The sequence below is a fragment of the Protomyctophum bolini genome (assembly GCF_963924005.1).
Source record: "Protomyctophum bolini genome assembly, chromosome: 4".
NCBI classification, from domain to species: Eukaryota; Metazoa; Chordata; class Actinopteri; order Myctophiformes; family Myctophidae; genus Protomyctophum; species Protomyctophum bolini.
The window spans coordinates 50,064,111-50,078,333 of NC_137865.1; the positions used below are offsets into that span (position 1 = coordinate 50,064,111).

General features: G+C 46.4%; 1 protein-coding gene across 1 annotated transcript in view; it reads right to left on the bottom strand.

The window, feature by feature from the left end:
- Positions 1–2,954: 2,954 nt before the first annotated feature.
- LOC308314659 (protein O-mannosyl-transferase TMTC2-like) overlaps positions 2,955–14,223 on the bottom strand; it is a 257,266-nt gene continuing 245,997 nt past the window's right edge. Inside the window, exon 12 of the mRNA XM_080762291.1 lies at positions 2,955–4,508. Within this exon, the coding sequence (XP_080618417.1) occupies positions 4,320–4,508 (189 nt within the window). The 3' untranslated portion in view covers positions 2,955–4,319. The remainder of the gene's footprint in view (positions 4,509–14,223) is intronic.

Sequence of the window (14,223 nt, forward strand, 5' to 3'; positions counted from 1 at the left end):
GGGGGGTGTTTTTATAAGAGGAAACACTTTTCTGGGATCAGAGAGGAAATACTTTTCTGGGATCAGGGCCCGCTTGAAAACCTTGAAAGTGTTCAGACTTAGTTTGGGCCCACCCATCTGATATCGTAAAAAACACGTCAGCCTGAATGCATTTGTCGAGCGGACAGTTGGGTGGGATACAGTACGTGTGTGTACATTCTCAAGATTATGCTTATTATTGCAATGATGAGTTAATCGCTTTGCGTTCCAACTTGGATCAATCAATGGAACTAAATGTCGTATACAGTGGGGTTCCCTTCGTTCTTGCCTGCAGGTCAAATCAGGATCTCTAGGTTTTCGTCGGTACCTCTCAGCCACACCCCTAGTCCAACCCCCAGATTCTTCTTCTAAAGTTCCTATTTATCTGTATCACAAAGCAAAAAAAATACTGTGACGGTTTCATATTATCAGTAAAATAATAGTGTTTTTTTTTTTTTAACAATTATTTAGGGGCCCACTTGTAATACCCTCACGGCCCACAAGGCGGGGAATGAATCGATGCTTCACAGGGACGTGCACAGACATAGACATCAAAGGGGGCTTCAGCCCCTGGCCCTTTTACAACTGCCCGACTTCCCAGACCACCACGAATGCAGCGTTTACTATAATATGGTTGAACGTGAACAGTATTTTTGCGCTGAACAAAGTCGTTTAGAAATCCATGTCGTTAACACACCCGCATCTCCACTATAGCTAAACGGAGTGCTGGGTTGCGCCCCGCTGTGACGCGTTGTGAGCTTGTAGATCTGCTATTTTTTGTCCAAAAGCAGAGGAACAGAAGGAGCTTCTGAGGAGAAACGAGGCTGGCTGCTCCATATTTTACCGTTTCATGTTCACCACGTTGCTATATATTAAGATTCATTTCATACAAACACACAAAAGAAAATGAACATTAAAATAAAACAAATAAAACAAACAGATGAGACATTTTAACAAATCCCTCCTCAGCCATTCCATGGAAGTGCTGCTGGTGTCAATACGTTGATCCACACGACGCACGTTATTATGGCGTTTCCATCATAGATATTTAAACGATAGACGCCTCATTGGCCGCTGCAGGTCGTTGGAGCGTCCTCATTGGCTGCTGCAGGTCGTTGGAGTCATGTGTGTCGACGGGAGGGCGGAATAATTGACACTGGTACGCCGGAAAGAGTGGACGGTACGCTACGTCACGCTGCCACTCAAGTGACTATACTGACCAATCACAGCGCATCATTTCCGGGACTTATCAGACGCGAACATGCGCTCTGTGACGCACGCTCAGGCTTCCGCAGGACTTCGCAATTAAGGAATCTCGGGAATGTCTTGCCCTCCCTTAGTTGAGCACATAATACGCTCCAGAGCCGAAAGGGGCGTCTACGTTTATATATCTATGGTGGAAAACCATACACTGACACGGAGCAAGACAGGAACGCCCAAAAAACGTCACATCCGGTTTTAGCCACCCGGGGTAAAGACTTTTCTATGGCTGCCAATGCAACTTCGTCCAATCCTTAATCACATTACGGACAAACATCTATGCCGATAATATCTAACTTGAGGAGGTATACAGCGTGCCTTATTGTCCACGGGGCAACAGATCTTTCAACGTATGGCATCGCAAATACGTTGTAGATAATCGCTATACTCTGCGCAATATTGTTTTGGAAATGCCGCAAATTGCATTGCAAGTGAACGAGAGCAAATCACAACTTCCCCCCCCCGGGGGTTTGGGCGGAGTCAAGGGCTTGACGCGCCTCGGTGTCAGTGTATAGATATATAAAAGGTAGACGCCACTGCATTAGCACTTCCTGTTTGAGAACCACTGCATTAGCACTTCCTTTGAACAATACTGTGGCTTCCTGTCCCCCCCCCCCCAAAAAATAAACCCCACAGTGGTGGAAAAAGTACTCAATTGTCTTACTTAAGTAAAAAGTACCAATACTGCAATTTAAAACCACTTCGTTACAAGTAAAAGTCCGGAATTGAAAATGTACTTGAGAGTAAAAGTACAAAAGTACCGGCATCGAAATGTACTTGAAGTACTGAAAGTAAAAAGTACTCATATTGCAGAATGTCCCGTTTCACACAAGTTCAAAATGTGTACAAAAAATCTATTGGGGAAAAAAGCCGATCTACAAGCTCACAATGCGAAGTGGTTAACGTATGTTTTCTAATCAAAATAAAAAATCTCTAAAGTAAACTAATAACTCAAGTTTTCAAATCATTGTAGTGGAGTAAAAGTACAAATGTTGTCTCCGAGATGTAGTGGAGGAGTAGAAGTAAAAGTACCTCAAAATTGTACTTAAGTACAGTACTTAAGTAAAAGTACTTTCCACCACTGCCAGAACCTGAACAGTGGGTTGGCGTGGACACGTGTAGTGGCTTCAACCCGTCTTAAGAAAAGTTCAACCACTTCATTCCCTTTTTTTCCCCACATTTCTCAGAAGTTCTCTAAAACGCTCTGCTACAATAACAGCGTTATTATTCATATCTGACAATGATGATGCTTTCTACATCAAAGTCTGTGTAAATCTCATTAGCAAAAGAAAACGAACGAACGAACGAAGTGAGCACCTGAAAAGAATACACAAACACGTGAAGAGACAGTTTACACGTGACAGAATGTAACGGTAATTAATTGCTTGGATAATTCCCCTTCATTGTGTCACAAAACCAACAAACTAAAAACATAACGGAACCATAATAGAGATCTTCCCCATCATGTACAGACTTCAGTGATCATAAGCCCTAGTACAGACAGACTTCAGTGATCACAAGGCCTAGTACAGACAGACTTCAGTGATCATAAGCCCTAGTACAGACAGACTTCAGTGATCATAAGGCCTAGTACAGACAGACTTCAGTGATCATAAGCCCTAGTACAGACAGACTTCAGTGATCATAAGGCCTAGTACAGACAGACTTCAGTGATCATAAGCCCTAGTACAGACATACTTCAGTGATCATAAGGCCTAGTACAGATAGACTTCAGTGATCATAAGCCCTAGTACAGACAGACTTCAGTGATCATAAGGCCTAGTACAGACAGACTTCAGTGATCATAAGCCCTAGTACAGACAGACTTCAGTGATCATAAGGCCTAGTACAGACAGACTTCAGTGATCATAAGCCCTAGTACAGACAGACTTCAGTGATCATAAGGCCTAGTACAGACAGACTTCAGTGATCATAAGGCCTACTGTAGTTCAGACCAAAGATTTGCAACGAGACAAAACCGGCCTATAAGCCCGATTTATTGTCGTGCAACGGTATCACACACACGCTGAAAATAGCAGACATACAAGCTCACAACGCGTCGCATCCGTGACGCGTTGCGCATGTCTGCTATTTTAAAAACGTAACCATAGGTCGCTGCAAAAGAATCACAGCGCTCTGAAAGACCCTTAAATGTTTATCCGATCAAGAGCTTCATTAAATGGGTCGTGTTCTGACCTGCTTCTTCTTATAGCACGATGCTCTGGGACGTCATTTCATCCCATCTTGTTATTTTCTTGCACAGCCCTAAAAAAGAAAAATACGACTTTTAAGCCACGGTTTGTTCATTTAAAAAACAAAACCCTTAAGTTTCCACGATCCTTCATTGCTGTACCTGATGGCCTCACACTCCAGGTTTAAGTGCTCTATTTAAGAAATTAAATTAAAAACCACGGTGCCTTGTGTGAGAACACACACACACACACACACACACACATCTTGGAGAGAATCCAAAGAGTGTGTGGTAACGTCGTCAGCAGCCGGGTCCTCAGAGGGGAGAGAGAGAGAGAGAGGGGACTGGGCCTGAAGTGCAGAGGACTCTAGAGAAGATCTGCTGCTACAGTATATAGGCCTGTCTCCCTCCCTGAACAAACAACTCTCCTTCATATGCATTACAGTGGCGTCCCCTTCGTCTGTACCAGGCTGACTTCTATAGGTTCTGAAAGGTACCAGAATGCCCTCTCTGGTCGCTGGAGGAGGAGGGGAGGGGAGCCGGCTTTGTCCTTTATCCCCCCGGGGCCTGACACACCACAGATGGTGGGGCAGGTGGTAGGTAGGTAGGTGGGGAGGTGAGAGAGGGAGGGAGCTCAGCTCCCAGCATACAGTGGCGTCCCCTTCGTCTGTACCAGGCTGACTTCTATATAGGTTTCGCAAGATACCAGAATGCCCTCTCTGGTCGCTGGAGGAGAGGAGGGGAGGGGAGCTGGCTTTGTCCTTTATTCCCCCCGGGCCCTGGCACACAGATGGTGGGGCAGGTGGTAGGTAGGCAGGTATAGGTAGGGAGGGAGGGATGGAGAGGGAGCTCAGGGCGCTGTGGAGGAGGAGGTCCTCAATCCCTGCTTCTCCATGATGTTCCACAGCTTGCGCAGGTTGGACTGCGTGATGGCGTCGTCCGGCTTCAGCTGCAGCGCTCGGAGGTAGTTGGCCTCGGCGGAGTGGAGCTTCCCGTTGAGGTGGAGGATGGCGCCGAGGTTCATCAGCGCCGCGGGGTACTGTTGGACCGAACAGGGACAGAACAGGGTTGGTTATTACCAGAACTTAAAGGTATATTCAGTGATTTCACTCAAAAAACCTTAGGTTTCATTTTTGGCTGTGGGACCTAAGCCTTTCGTCCAATCAGGATAGAGAGCCAAAAACTAAACCTAAGGTTTTTTGACCCCCCCAGGGGTTAACTGGGGACAGGGAGGAACTCCTTATATGGTCAGCACACTCTATAGTAGAGAGGATTATCAAAAGAAAAAAAAAGAAAAATAAGTGATATTTGAATTAAGTGAAATCACTGAATATACCTTTAATCATTTTTATCCCACAATTTTGTAACCCATTTTTCACCCCGTGTCAATTATCTAATGTGATCCTGGGCTCTACACACCCTCCGCCAACCTGGGGAGAGCAACGGACTTGAACTCATGCTTCCTTCATATATGAGTGTCCACAAGATGTATAATGTAATGATGAGAACTTAATCATTACATTATAATTATACCAACAGTATAGTTCTCAAACTTTTTCATGCCAAGGATACCCAAATTATTACATATTATATTTGGCCGTGGACCCCCATCTGAAAAGGTTTTGTGTCAGGGACCCCGATAAGTAAAGATTTGTGTTAAAACATTCAAAATTATTCAAACACTTTTAAACACCGTCATGTTTTTTTTCAAAACTAGCGTGAATTTGAAAATATGGATAAAAGGGGTTCAAATCATAGCGATGCTGCATTAACAAATTTAGCTCGGGACACACTGGAACCCCCTCAAGGACACGCCATGCCATCATAAGGGACTGTGTCCAAAAAACGTGTTTTTGAGCTGCCACTGGCTTCGTAAATGGTAAATGGTGCATTTACAGTACTGTATATAGCGCCTTTATTCAAGGCGCTTTACATAGATTGTGCATTACAGTCAGGGGCGGCCTTAGGAATCTGGAGGCCCGTTTCAAGACCAAATGTGAGGCCCCCCATATACCTATGACATCATTATTTTGTTGATACAGCCGTATATTGATACGAATAGTTTGACTGTTCAATATCACACGCAGCCATTACTCTCGACAATTAGCAACAACAACACCTTTCCTCATCCTGTCGTCCCTTCACAATTAAAGTGTCTCCCCTTTACCTCCCAATGCTGCACATTTTACCATGTTATTTACATAAAATAGGTGTAACTTTACTAACTTAACATTGTGGGAGAGAGCAAGGCAGTGAGTGAGAGAGAGAGAGAGAGAGAGAGAGGGCCAAGAGTGGCGGGGGTTGACTGAGGGGACTTCAGTGCACTGTACACTCTTGCTTCGTGTCCCAGGTTAGCTTGGTGTGGAATGTGCTAATTTGTCCCCTATATTCAAAGTCTGATTTCCATTGATTGTTGGCTGTGTTTAGCATGTATATGGCTGTGGAGTTTTGGTACAAAATCAAAACAACTTGTCTAATATTTTGGCATGTTTAAACCTCCATGAAAATCCGTGTTGAGGTTCTTAATCCACTGTTTTCCATTAAAACGTCTTTGTCCTACTGTCCAGTTGGGATTGTGTTGAAGTCCAGGTATACTTTTAGAGCTTCAATGCCATGCCAATGTTGAACAATCCTTTTAGTTGTCTTTTTTGCATTGTTAATATTGTATTTGTGTTGTCTCAGCCTTGCAGCTATTGCAGACATATTGTAAGCCACATATATTGTAAGCCACATTTTTCACATGTGATTAAATAAACAGTTGCTGGTGCTGGCTGTTATCTGTTGTTTAATCTCCAACGTGCGTTTTGTAGTTCTATTTTTAACTATTTGTTTGGGTTTGAAGTATTCTGGTCTCTGGCGTGCTGGTGTGTTGATTCCTTTTAGCTTTCTGTGTACCAGATAAAATGGTAAATGGTGCATTTATATAGCGCCTTTATCCAAAGCACTTTACATTGTGCATTACATTCACACACACATTCATACACCGATTGCGCCGGAAGCCATGCAAGGTACAAACCAGCACATCGGGAGCAATTTGGGGTTCAGTGTCTTTGCCCAAGGACACTTCGACATGTAGACAGGAGGAGCCGGGATTCGAACCGCCGACCGATGGATCATTGGACGACCTGCTCTACCTCTTGAGCCACAGTCGCCCTTAAGAGTTTTGTTTTTTCTGTAGGCCGAGTTTCGCGATTATAATTTCTTTGACAGAAGGGGAAGGACAAAAAAAAACTAACAATAACAATAAAGGACCAAGTCCTTTCAGGACTCCTTGGTCCTTTAAATAAAAAAAGATCATAGAAATAAACATACAATAAAGAGAGTTCCACCGTGTTCAGTTTGGAACATACAGACACAGGTTAATTGTTTGATGCCTAGCTGAATGGTTAGAGAGCCTGTCTGGAGAGAAGGAGTCTCCTGAGGTTTGAATCTCAGTAAGTGATGCTGAGAGGTGGCTCACCATCAGGTGGGATGAGATATTGATCCATCATTTCTTGATCTTTCTGCTGTTCCTTCGTCTGGAATGTGGTCTCGGTTGTTACTGTTGTTGTCGTCTGTTGTCGTTGTTTGCCATGGCTGCCAGTTCCCAGCTGATGTCGTGTGGGAGTTCTGATTGGTCCAGAGCGTACTGAATAACTTCTAGCTTGCATAACGTCTTAAGACAAGGACTCAAGTCTAAGATGAACAGCTCATCAGAGGTAGTGCGATCTCCTTTGAATCCTCCAAAGAGGATGATATGATCTCCCACAATGCAACAGCACATACCACGCATTGGACATGGTCCTTTCCCCTTGGGCTCAATCTTCTTCCAGGAGAAGGTCTCTGGACTGAATTTCCACACATCATTGAAGGTCTGGTTACATTTCCAGCCACCAAATATGTACAGCTCTCCATTGTAGGTAAATGCTGAATGACAACAGCGTCCTTCTGGTAGAAGTTGTGCAGAAGGTGTGTCCAGCCAGACGTTGGTCTCTGTGTCAAACACTCTGATGCTGTTGTAGACCTCCTGGTACCCCCTCCAGCCCCCGAATACAAACATATTGGTACCAATGATGGTGGCAGAGTGACGTGATGAAGCAGGAGGTGGAGTTCCTCTGGTGTTAATTAAAGCCCAGACCATTGTGCTGGTGTCCAACTTGTACATGTCATTAGTGTATCCAGTCAGCTTGGTTTCTCCTCCATGGATAAACATGACCTTCTCCAACACACAGGCTGAGTGGCTGCACCTCCCCTCTGGAACAGTCCCAGAAACCCTCTTTTGGAACCATTTTTGGGCGTCAACATCAAATGCATAAAGCACATTGCAGTAATCCCTCCCTCCCCAGATGTAGACTGTATCTTCAACAAACACAGCTGTGTGGCCGTAGCGCCTGGATGGAACCTCAAGGTGACCATCTCCTCTTCCTGGTTCCACTGGAGGTAACTTCTTCCAACATAAAGACACTGTGTTGAAGACATGGACATCCATCTGTTCCATGTTGTTGCTTCCATCACAGTAGCCTCCAAAGGAATACAGTTTGTTCCTCACTGCTACAGCAGCATGAAAGTCTCCCTTTGGTCCTCCTGCTTCGGAAACGGTCCAATACAACATCAGTCTGTCTGTCTGTCTGTCTATCTCGCTCTCTTCTCTCTCTCGGCGTCTGCAGTCATTTTCAACATGGTGCATCATCTTATATCTTCTGGTGTGAAATCACACGAGACACAAACTGTTGCCATGCACGCCTTAACGACGCCAATTAGTGCAGCTGTTCTTCATCTGCACCCTTTGAACTTTATTGCTAAATGTATTACTTCATTGCGGCTACCTTGGGGTCTATGGATCTATGGGTCTATGGATCTATGGGTCTTCCACACGTAGAGCATAGTATAGTATATATGTATAGTTTCATATATATAGATATTCCACTGTTACGTTCTTAGCTTACGCATGTTTCGTGATAAATGCTTTTATGTGATGCATTCCCATGATTTTTTGTTTGCTTAATGTAAGTCACTCTGGATTAAGAGCGTCTGCGAAATGCCTAAATTGTAAATTCGTTCCCTAACACTGAGCTGTGTTGTATTTTGAGGCTGTGTGTGCGTGTGTGTGTGTGTGTGTGTGCGTGCGCAGGTGCGCGGAATGTGCTCAAGCTGACTGGCTGAGCACGGAATGTGATGTATGGTGACAACAGTGCCGCTCACGTCACGCGGGTGTGATATTCTTCTCCATATCGTTGTGTGAGAGACAGTCCACTGAGCAACTCAAAGTGAGGCTGAATGACAAGCATTTTGCATTCTGGCTCTTTGAGGGGAGCTAGCGCCCCCTATGGCCAGCTTGGTGTGTTTGTGTGTTCTCAGGGACGGCCTTAGGAATCTGGAGGCCTGTTTCAAGACCAAATATGAGGCCCCCACATACCTATGACATCATTATTATTATATTACACACATCAGGAGCAATTATGGGTTCAGTGTCTTGCTCAAGGACACTTCGACATGGGGGAGCCCACAGGGTTCGAATTGGGAACCTTGAGGTTACCGTCCAGCCACTCATTTCTATGGTAAAGACGTGCTGGAGTCCTCCTCCTCCTCCTCCTCTTCCCAGTGCTGGGGGTTGCGTTTCGGTGCTCTCAGGCCCCTGTTCCACCGGTTGGTTCCCAGTGGGAACCGGTTCAGTTCTTTTCCACCGGTTGGTTCCCAGTGGGAACCGGTTCAGTTATTTTCCACCGGTTGGTTCCCAGTGGGAACCGGTTCAGTTCTTTTCCACCGGTTGGTTCCCAGTGGGAACCCGTTCAGTTCTTTTTGGTTCTTAGTCCATGAGCCAGAGCTCCAAAATTGAAACGTTAATTATGAATTGAGTGTAGCAAAACCATACCTATATTAGATTGTTATCACCATTAAACTTCCCCAATTGAGTACTTACACGAAGACAATGCTTTATTGTATTACAAATTTTACATTTTTTTATATGCAAATGAGGCATTATGTAGGAAAATATGCAAAATAATCAAAAATATGAAAAAGCTACTACTGTGGAAGGGTTATCATGTATTAATTTACTTGTATTGATCCTATAAACAATTTAATATAGGGTATAGTTTGCCCACCAATTTTGGAGCTCTGGCTCATGGACTAAAAACCAAAAAGAACTGAACCGGTTCCCATTGGGAACCAACCGGTAGAAAAGAACTGAACCGGTTCCCACTGGGAACCAACCGGTAGAAAAGAACTGAACCGGTTCCCACTGGGAACCAACCGGTGGAAAAGAACTGAACCGGTTCCCACTGGGAACCAACCGGTGGAAAAGAACTGAACCGGTTCCCATTGGGAACCAACCGGTGGAAAAGAACTGAACCGGTTCCCACTGGGAACCAACCGGTGGAAAAGGGGTCTTAGTCTCAAGTACTTTTCCGGCGAAGCGCCCTCGGCGCTTCAGGCTGAATATACTGTAGTTCAACTTTTGGAGACGGGCGCCCTTCGTCAATGTCACGCTTGATCCTCCTGGCTGTCTGTGTCCGACAGCCTGCTCGTTTTGATCCTCCTGGCTGTCTGTGTCTGTTTGATCCTCCTGGCTGTCTGTGTCTGTCTGTGTCTGTTTGATCCTCCTGGCTGTCTGTGTCTGTGTCTGTCTGTGTCTGTTTGATCCTCCTGGCTGTCTGTGTCTGTGTCTGTCTGTGTCTGTTTGATCCTCCTGGCTGTCTGTGTCTGTGTCTGTCTGTGTCTGTTTGATCCTCCTGGCTGTCTGTGTCTGTGTCTGTCTGTGTCTGTTTGATCCTCCTGGCTGTCTGTGTCTGTGTCTGTCTGTGTCTGTTTGATCCTCCTGGCTGTCTGTGTCTGTCTGTGTCTGTTTGATCCTCCTGGCTGTCTGTGTCTGTGTCTGTCTGTGTCTGTGTCTGTCTGTGTCTGTTTGATCCTCCTGGCTGTCTGTGTCTGTGTCTGTCTGTGTCTGTTTGATCCTCCTGGCTGTCTGTGTCTGTGTCTGTCTGTGTCTGTTTGATCCTCCTGGCTGTCTGTGTCTGTGTCTGTCTGTGTCTGTTTGATCCTCCTGGCTGTCTGTGTCTGTGTCTGTCTGTGTCTGTGTCTGTCTGTGTCTGTTTGATCCTCCTGGCTGTCTGTGTCTGTGTCTGTCTGTGTCTGTTTGATCCTCCTGGCTGTCTGTGTCTGTGTCTGTCTGTGTCTGTTTGATCCTCCTGGCTGTCTGTGTCTGTGTCTGTCTGTGTCTGTGTCTGTCTGTGTCTGTTTGATCCTCCTGGCTGTCTGTGTCTGTCTGTGTCTGTTTGATCCTCCTGGCTGTCTGTGTCTGTGTCTGTCTGTGTCTGTTTGATCCTCCTGGCTGTCTGTGTCCGACAGCCTGCTTGTTTTTCAGTGTGAACAGACTTTGAATCGCTGCCGCGGCCACGAGTCCATGTCCGCCGTTGTTTAGTAGTGATGGGAGATTAATCGGCAAACACATGGGTATCGATTTTAGTTGTTTTTAGATTAATCGGCATCGGTTCGATTAATTAATCGGTCCGATTAATCGGCCTGTCTTTACAGATAAACAAGCCCAAAGTAACAGCTTGAACAGATCTACAAGCTCACAATATTGTATTTTTCAGAATGGACAAAATTATTATAATTTTTCAATACAGAATGAGATCATGTCGACATCGGTATAATATCGGTTATCGGCCATAACAGCAATTAATTATATCGGATATCGATATCGCCCAAAATGTCTCATCGGCACATCCCTACAGGGCCAAGGACAAGGGTTCCCAAAATGTTCAGGCCAAATAATAATTATTTCAACTGGGGACACACACTAACAACACGCCTAACACAGGCATTTACACTTCGTTTTTCTCGGTTCCACAGATAAACATCGTGAAAATAGATAATGTTAACGGTTTTGTTTACGGTTTGTTTACTCATAAATGTCCCTAAAACTACACCAGTGGTTCTCAAACATTTTCATGTCAAGGACCCTCCAAATGTATATGCATTAGGCCAAAGACCCAAATTCTTTTCAAATAATTTCTAAAATATCCTCACAAAATATGAAAGATGGAGAGACAGGGGAATGACAGCTACATGTACACTTATCGATAGATGAACAACACTTCAACATTTCAACAACTTAAGAGGGAATTTGACTTGGAAAATTCAAAATGGTGATTTATTCAGATATTTGCAGCCAAGACATTTCTATGATACTGGAATAAAAAAAGGACTTTCAGTGGAAAGTATATTGACGGGTGCATAGCGATATAAACAAACACCTTCAAGGACTGTTTCCAAATTGTATAGAGGTTTGCAAAAGCAACATGGAAGTTGTAAAACACAACATTCTTCAACAACTTCTTGGGTGATTTGGGTGAAAGAATTTAATATGTTTTTTATTACTAAAGTAAACAACTGGGAGAGCAGTGCTATTGTTGGGAGACTGTGGCGCGTTTGGGTTAGTCAGTCACTGAAGCAATTCACTGTTAACGACATAACACTATTGTTTCCAACTAAGTTCCAAAGAAAAATACAAAAATAGGGAAACATCACAATGAAACACTAAAAGCTCAACCAATTACCCCATGATGACAATACAATCGTTCCCCCAACTGTGGACCAAATGTCAGCGCATAAAGCAACAGAATAAGTAGTCATTTTGGGAGACATGAAACAGTGGCTGCAGTAGTTAGTTAGCAGATAGTTTCATTTTTCTACTGAGACTATCCAGCAGTCCTATTATGTGACATGCTAATTATGCTATTGGGGCTAGCAGCTCCTCCAGACTGTCTGTGGGACAGTGTATTTTGAGGGGGTTCTGGTCCTCCCTGCATCCTGTCGGGAGCCACAGATGTCTTTTGAAGTGGTTCCTAGATCAGGGTGACAATCTTACTATAAATAAGCCACGTCTCTGAAGTGTATTTCCAAACAGTTTTTTTTATACCCCAGCACCCTAATCAAGGGAACTTGATTCAGCTGGAGGGGCACTTCCTGACGAGGGAACCTCCCGAGAGCTTAAGTCAAGGGACTGGTTTCAGAAAGGGGCCTGTGTGTCTGCGTGCGTGCGCGTGTGTGTGTGTGTGTACGGTTGTATGGGTACTATGATAAGTTGACAGCCGGTATTATTAGGTTCCCAAGTTGCATCGCTCTCAAATAGGCTGGTGGCCGACTGGAACGTACACTAGGTCTAGTATTTTCAAATACCCAAACCGGGACCTATATCTGCTACCTATCTGCCCTGGGTCCACTCCCTGTCCTGCCCTGGGTCCACTCCCTGTCCTGCCCTGGGTCGGGTCCACTCCCTGTCCTGCCCTGGGTCGGGTCCACTCCCTGTCCTGTCCTGCCCTGGGTCCACTCCCTGTCCTGCCCTGCCCTGGGTCCACTCCCTGTCCTGCCCTGGGTCCACTCCCTGTCCTGCCCTGGGTCCACTCCCTGTCCTGCCCTGGGTCCACTCCCTGTCCTGCCCTGGGTCCACTCCCTGTCCTGTCCTGCCCTGGGTCCACTCCCTGTCCTGCCCTGGGTCCACTCCCTGTCCTGTCCTGCCCTGGGTCCACTCCCTGTCCTGCCCTGGGTCCACTCCCTGTCCTGCCCTGGGTCGGGTCCACTCCCTGTCCTGCCCTGGGTCCACTCCCTGTCCTGCCCTGGGTCCACTCCCTGTCCTGCCCTGGGTCCACTCCCTGTCCTGCCCTGGGTCCACTCCCTGTCCTGCCCTGGGTCCACTCCCTGTCCTGCCCTGGGTCGGGTCCACTCCCTGTCCTGCCCTGGGTCCACTCCCTGTCCTGCCCTGGGTCCACTCCCTGTCCTGCCCTGGGTCCACTCCCTGTCCTGCCCTGGGTCCACTCCCTGTCCTGCCCTGGGTCCACTCCCTGTCCTGCCCTGGGTCCACTCCCTGTCCTGCCCTGGGTCCACTCCCTGTCCTGCCCTGGGTCCACTCCCTGTCCTGCCCTGGGTCCACTCCCTGTCCTGCCCTGGGTCCACTCCCTGTCCTGCCCTGGGTCCACTCCCTGTCCTGCCCTGGGTCCACTCCCTGTCCTCCTGCCCTGGGTCCACTCCCTGTCCTGCCCTGGGTCCACTCCCTGTCCTGCCCTGGGTCCACTCCCTGTCCTGCCCTGGGTCGGGTCCACTCCCTGTCCTGCCCTGGGTCCACTCCCTGTCCTGCCCTGGGTCCACTCCCTGTCCTGCCCTGGGTCCACTCCCTGTCCTGCCCTGGGTCGGGTCCACTCCCTGTCCTGCCCTGGGTCGGGTCCACTCCCAGCATCTCTGTTTTCACACTGTCAACTTTAGCTGACTGATGCTCCCTCCATACATGAGGAAAAAATACGCACAATAGTGCTTCTCCCTCTCATAGGGGAAATTAAATTGATTCATAAATCAAAACGGACTCCTTGCTGAATAATCCCCTCGTCTCTTAGAGAGGGAGGCCCATCCGTCCCTCAACACACATAACGCAGATATATTCACTACAGACTCCACGGCCAAAGTAAAGGCTGACACCACCGATACTCCCTGTCTCTGTCCACTGAGCTCAAGTGTGTTAACCCATTCTGACCCGAGATCAGATTCATACGAGGTTTCCACTGGACAACAGACACTAGTCTGATTATAACCCATTCTGACCTGAGATCAGATTCCAAAAAACTTCAGTCGTTCTTCGATTTTTCAAAAATAGCAGACCTATACAAGCTCATAGCGCGCCACTCGGTGGCGCGCTATGAGCTTGTAGATCTGCTATTTTTCAATAGCTAAAGCATAACATGATGCTAACACCAAAAATGGGTTCCCGTTCAGAATGTGTT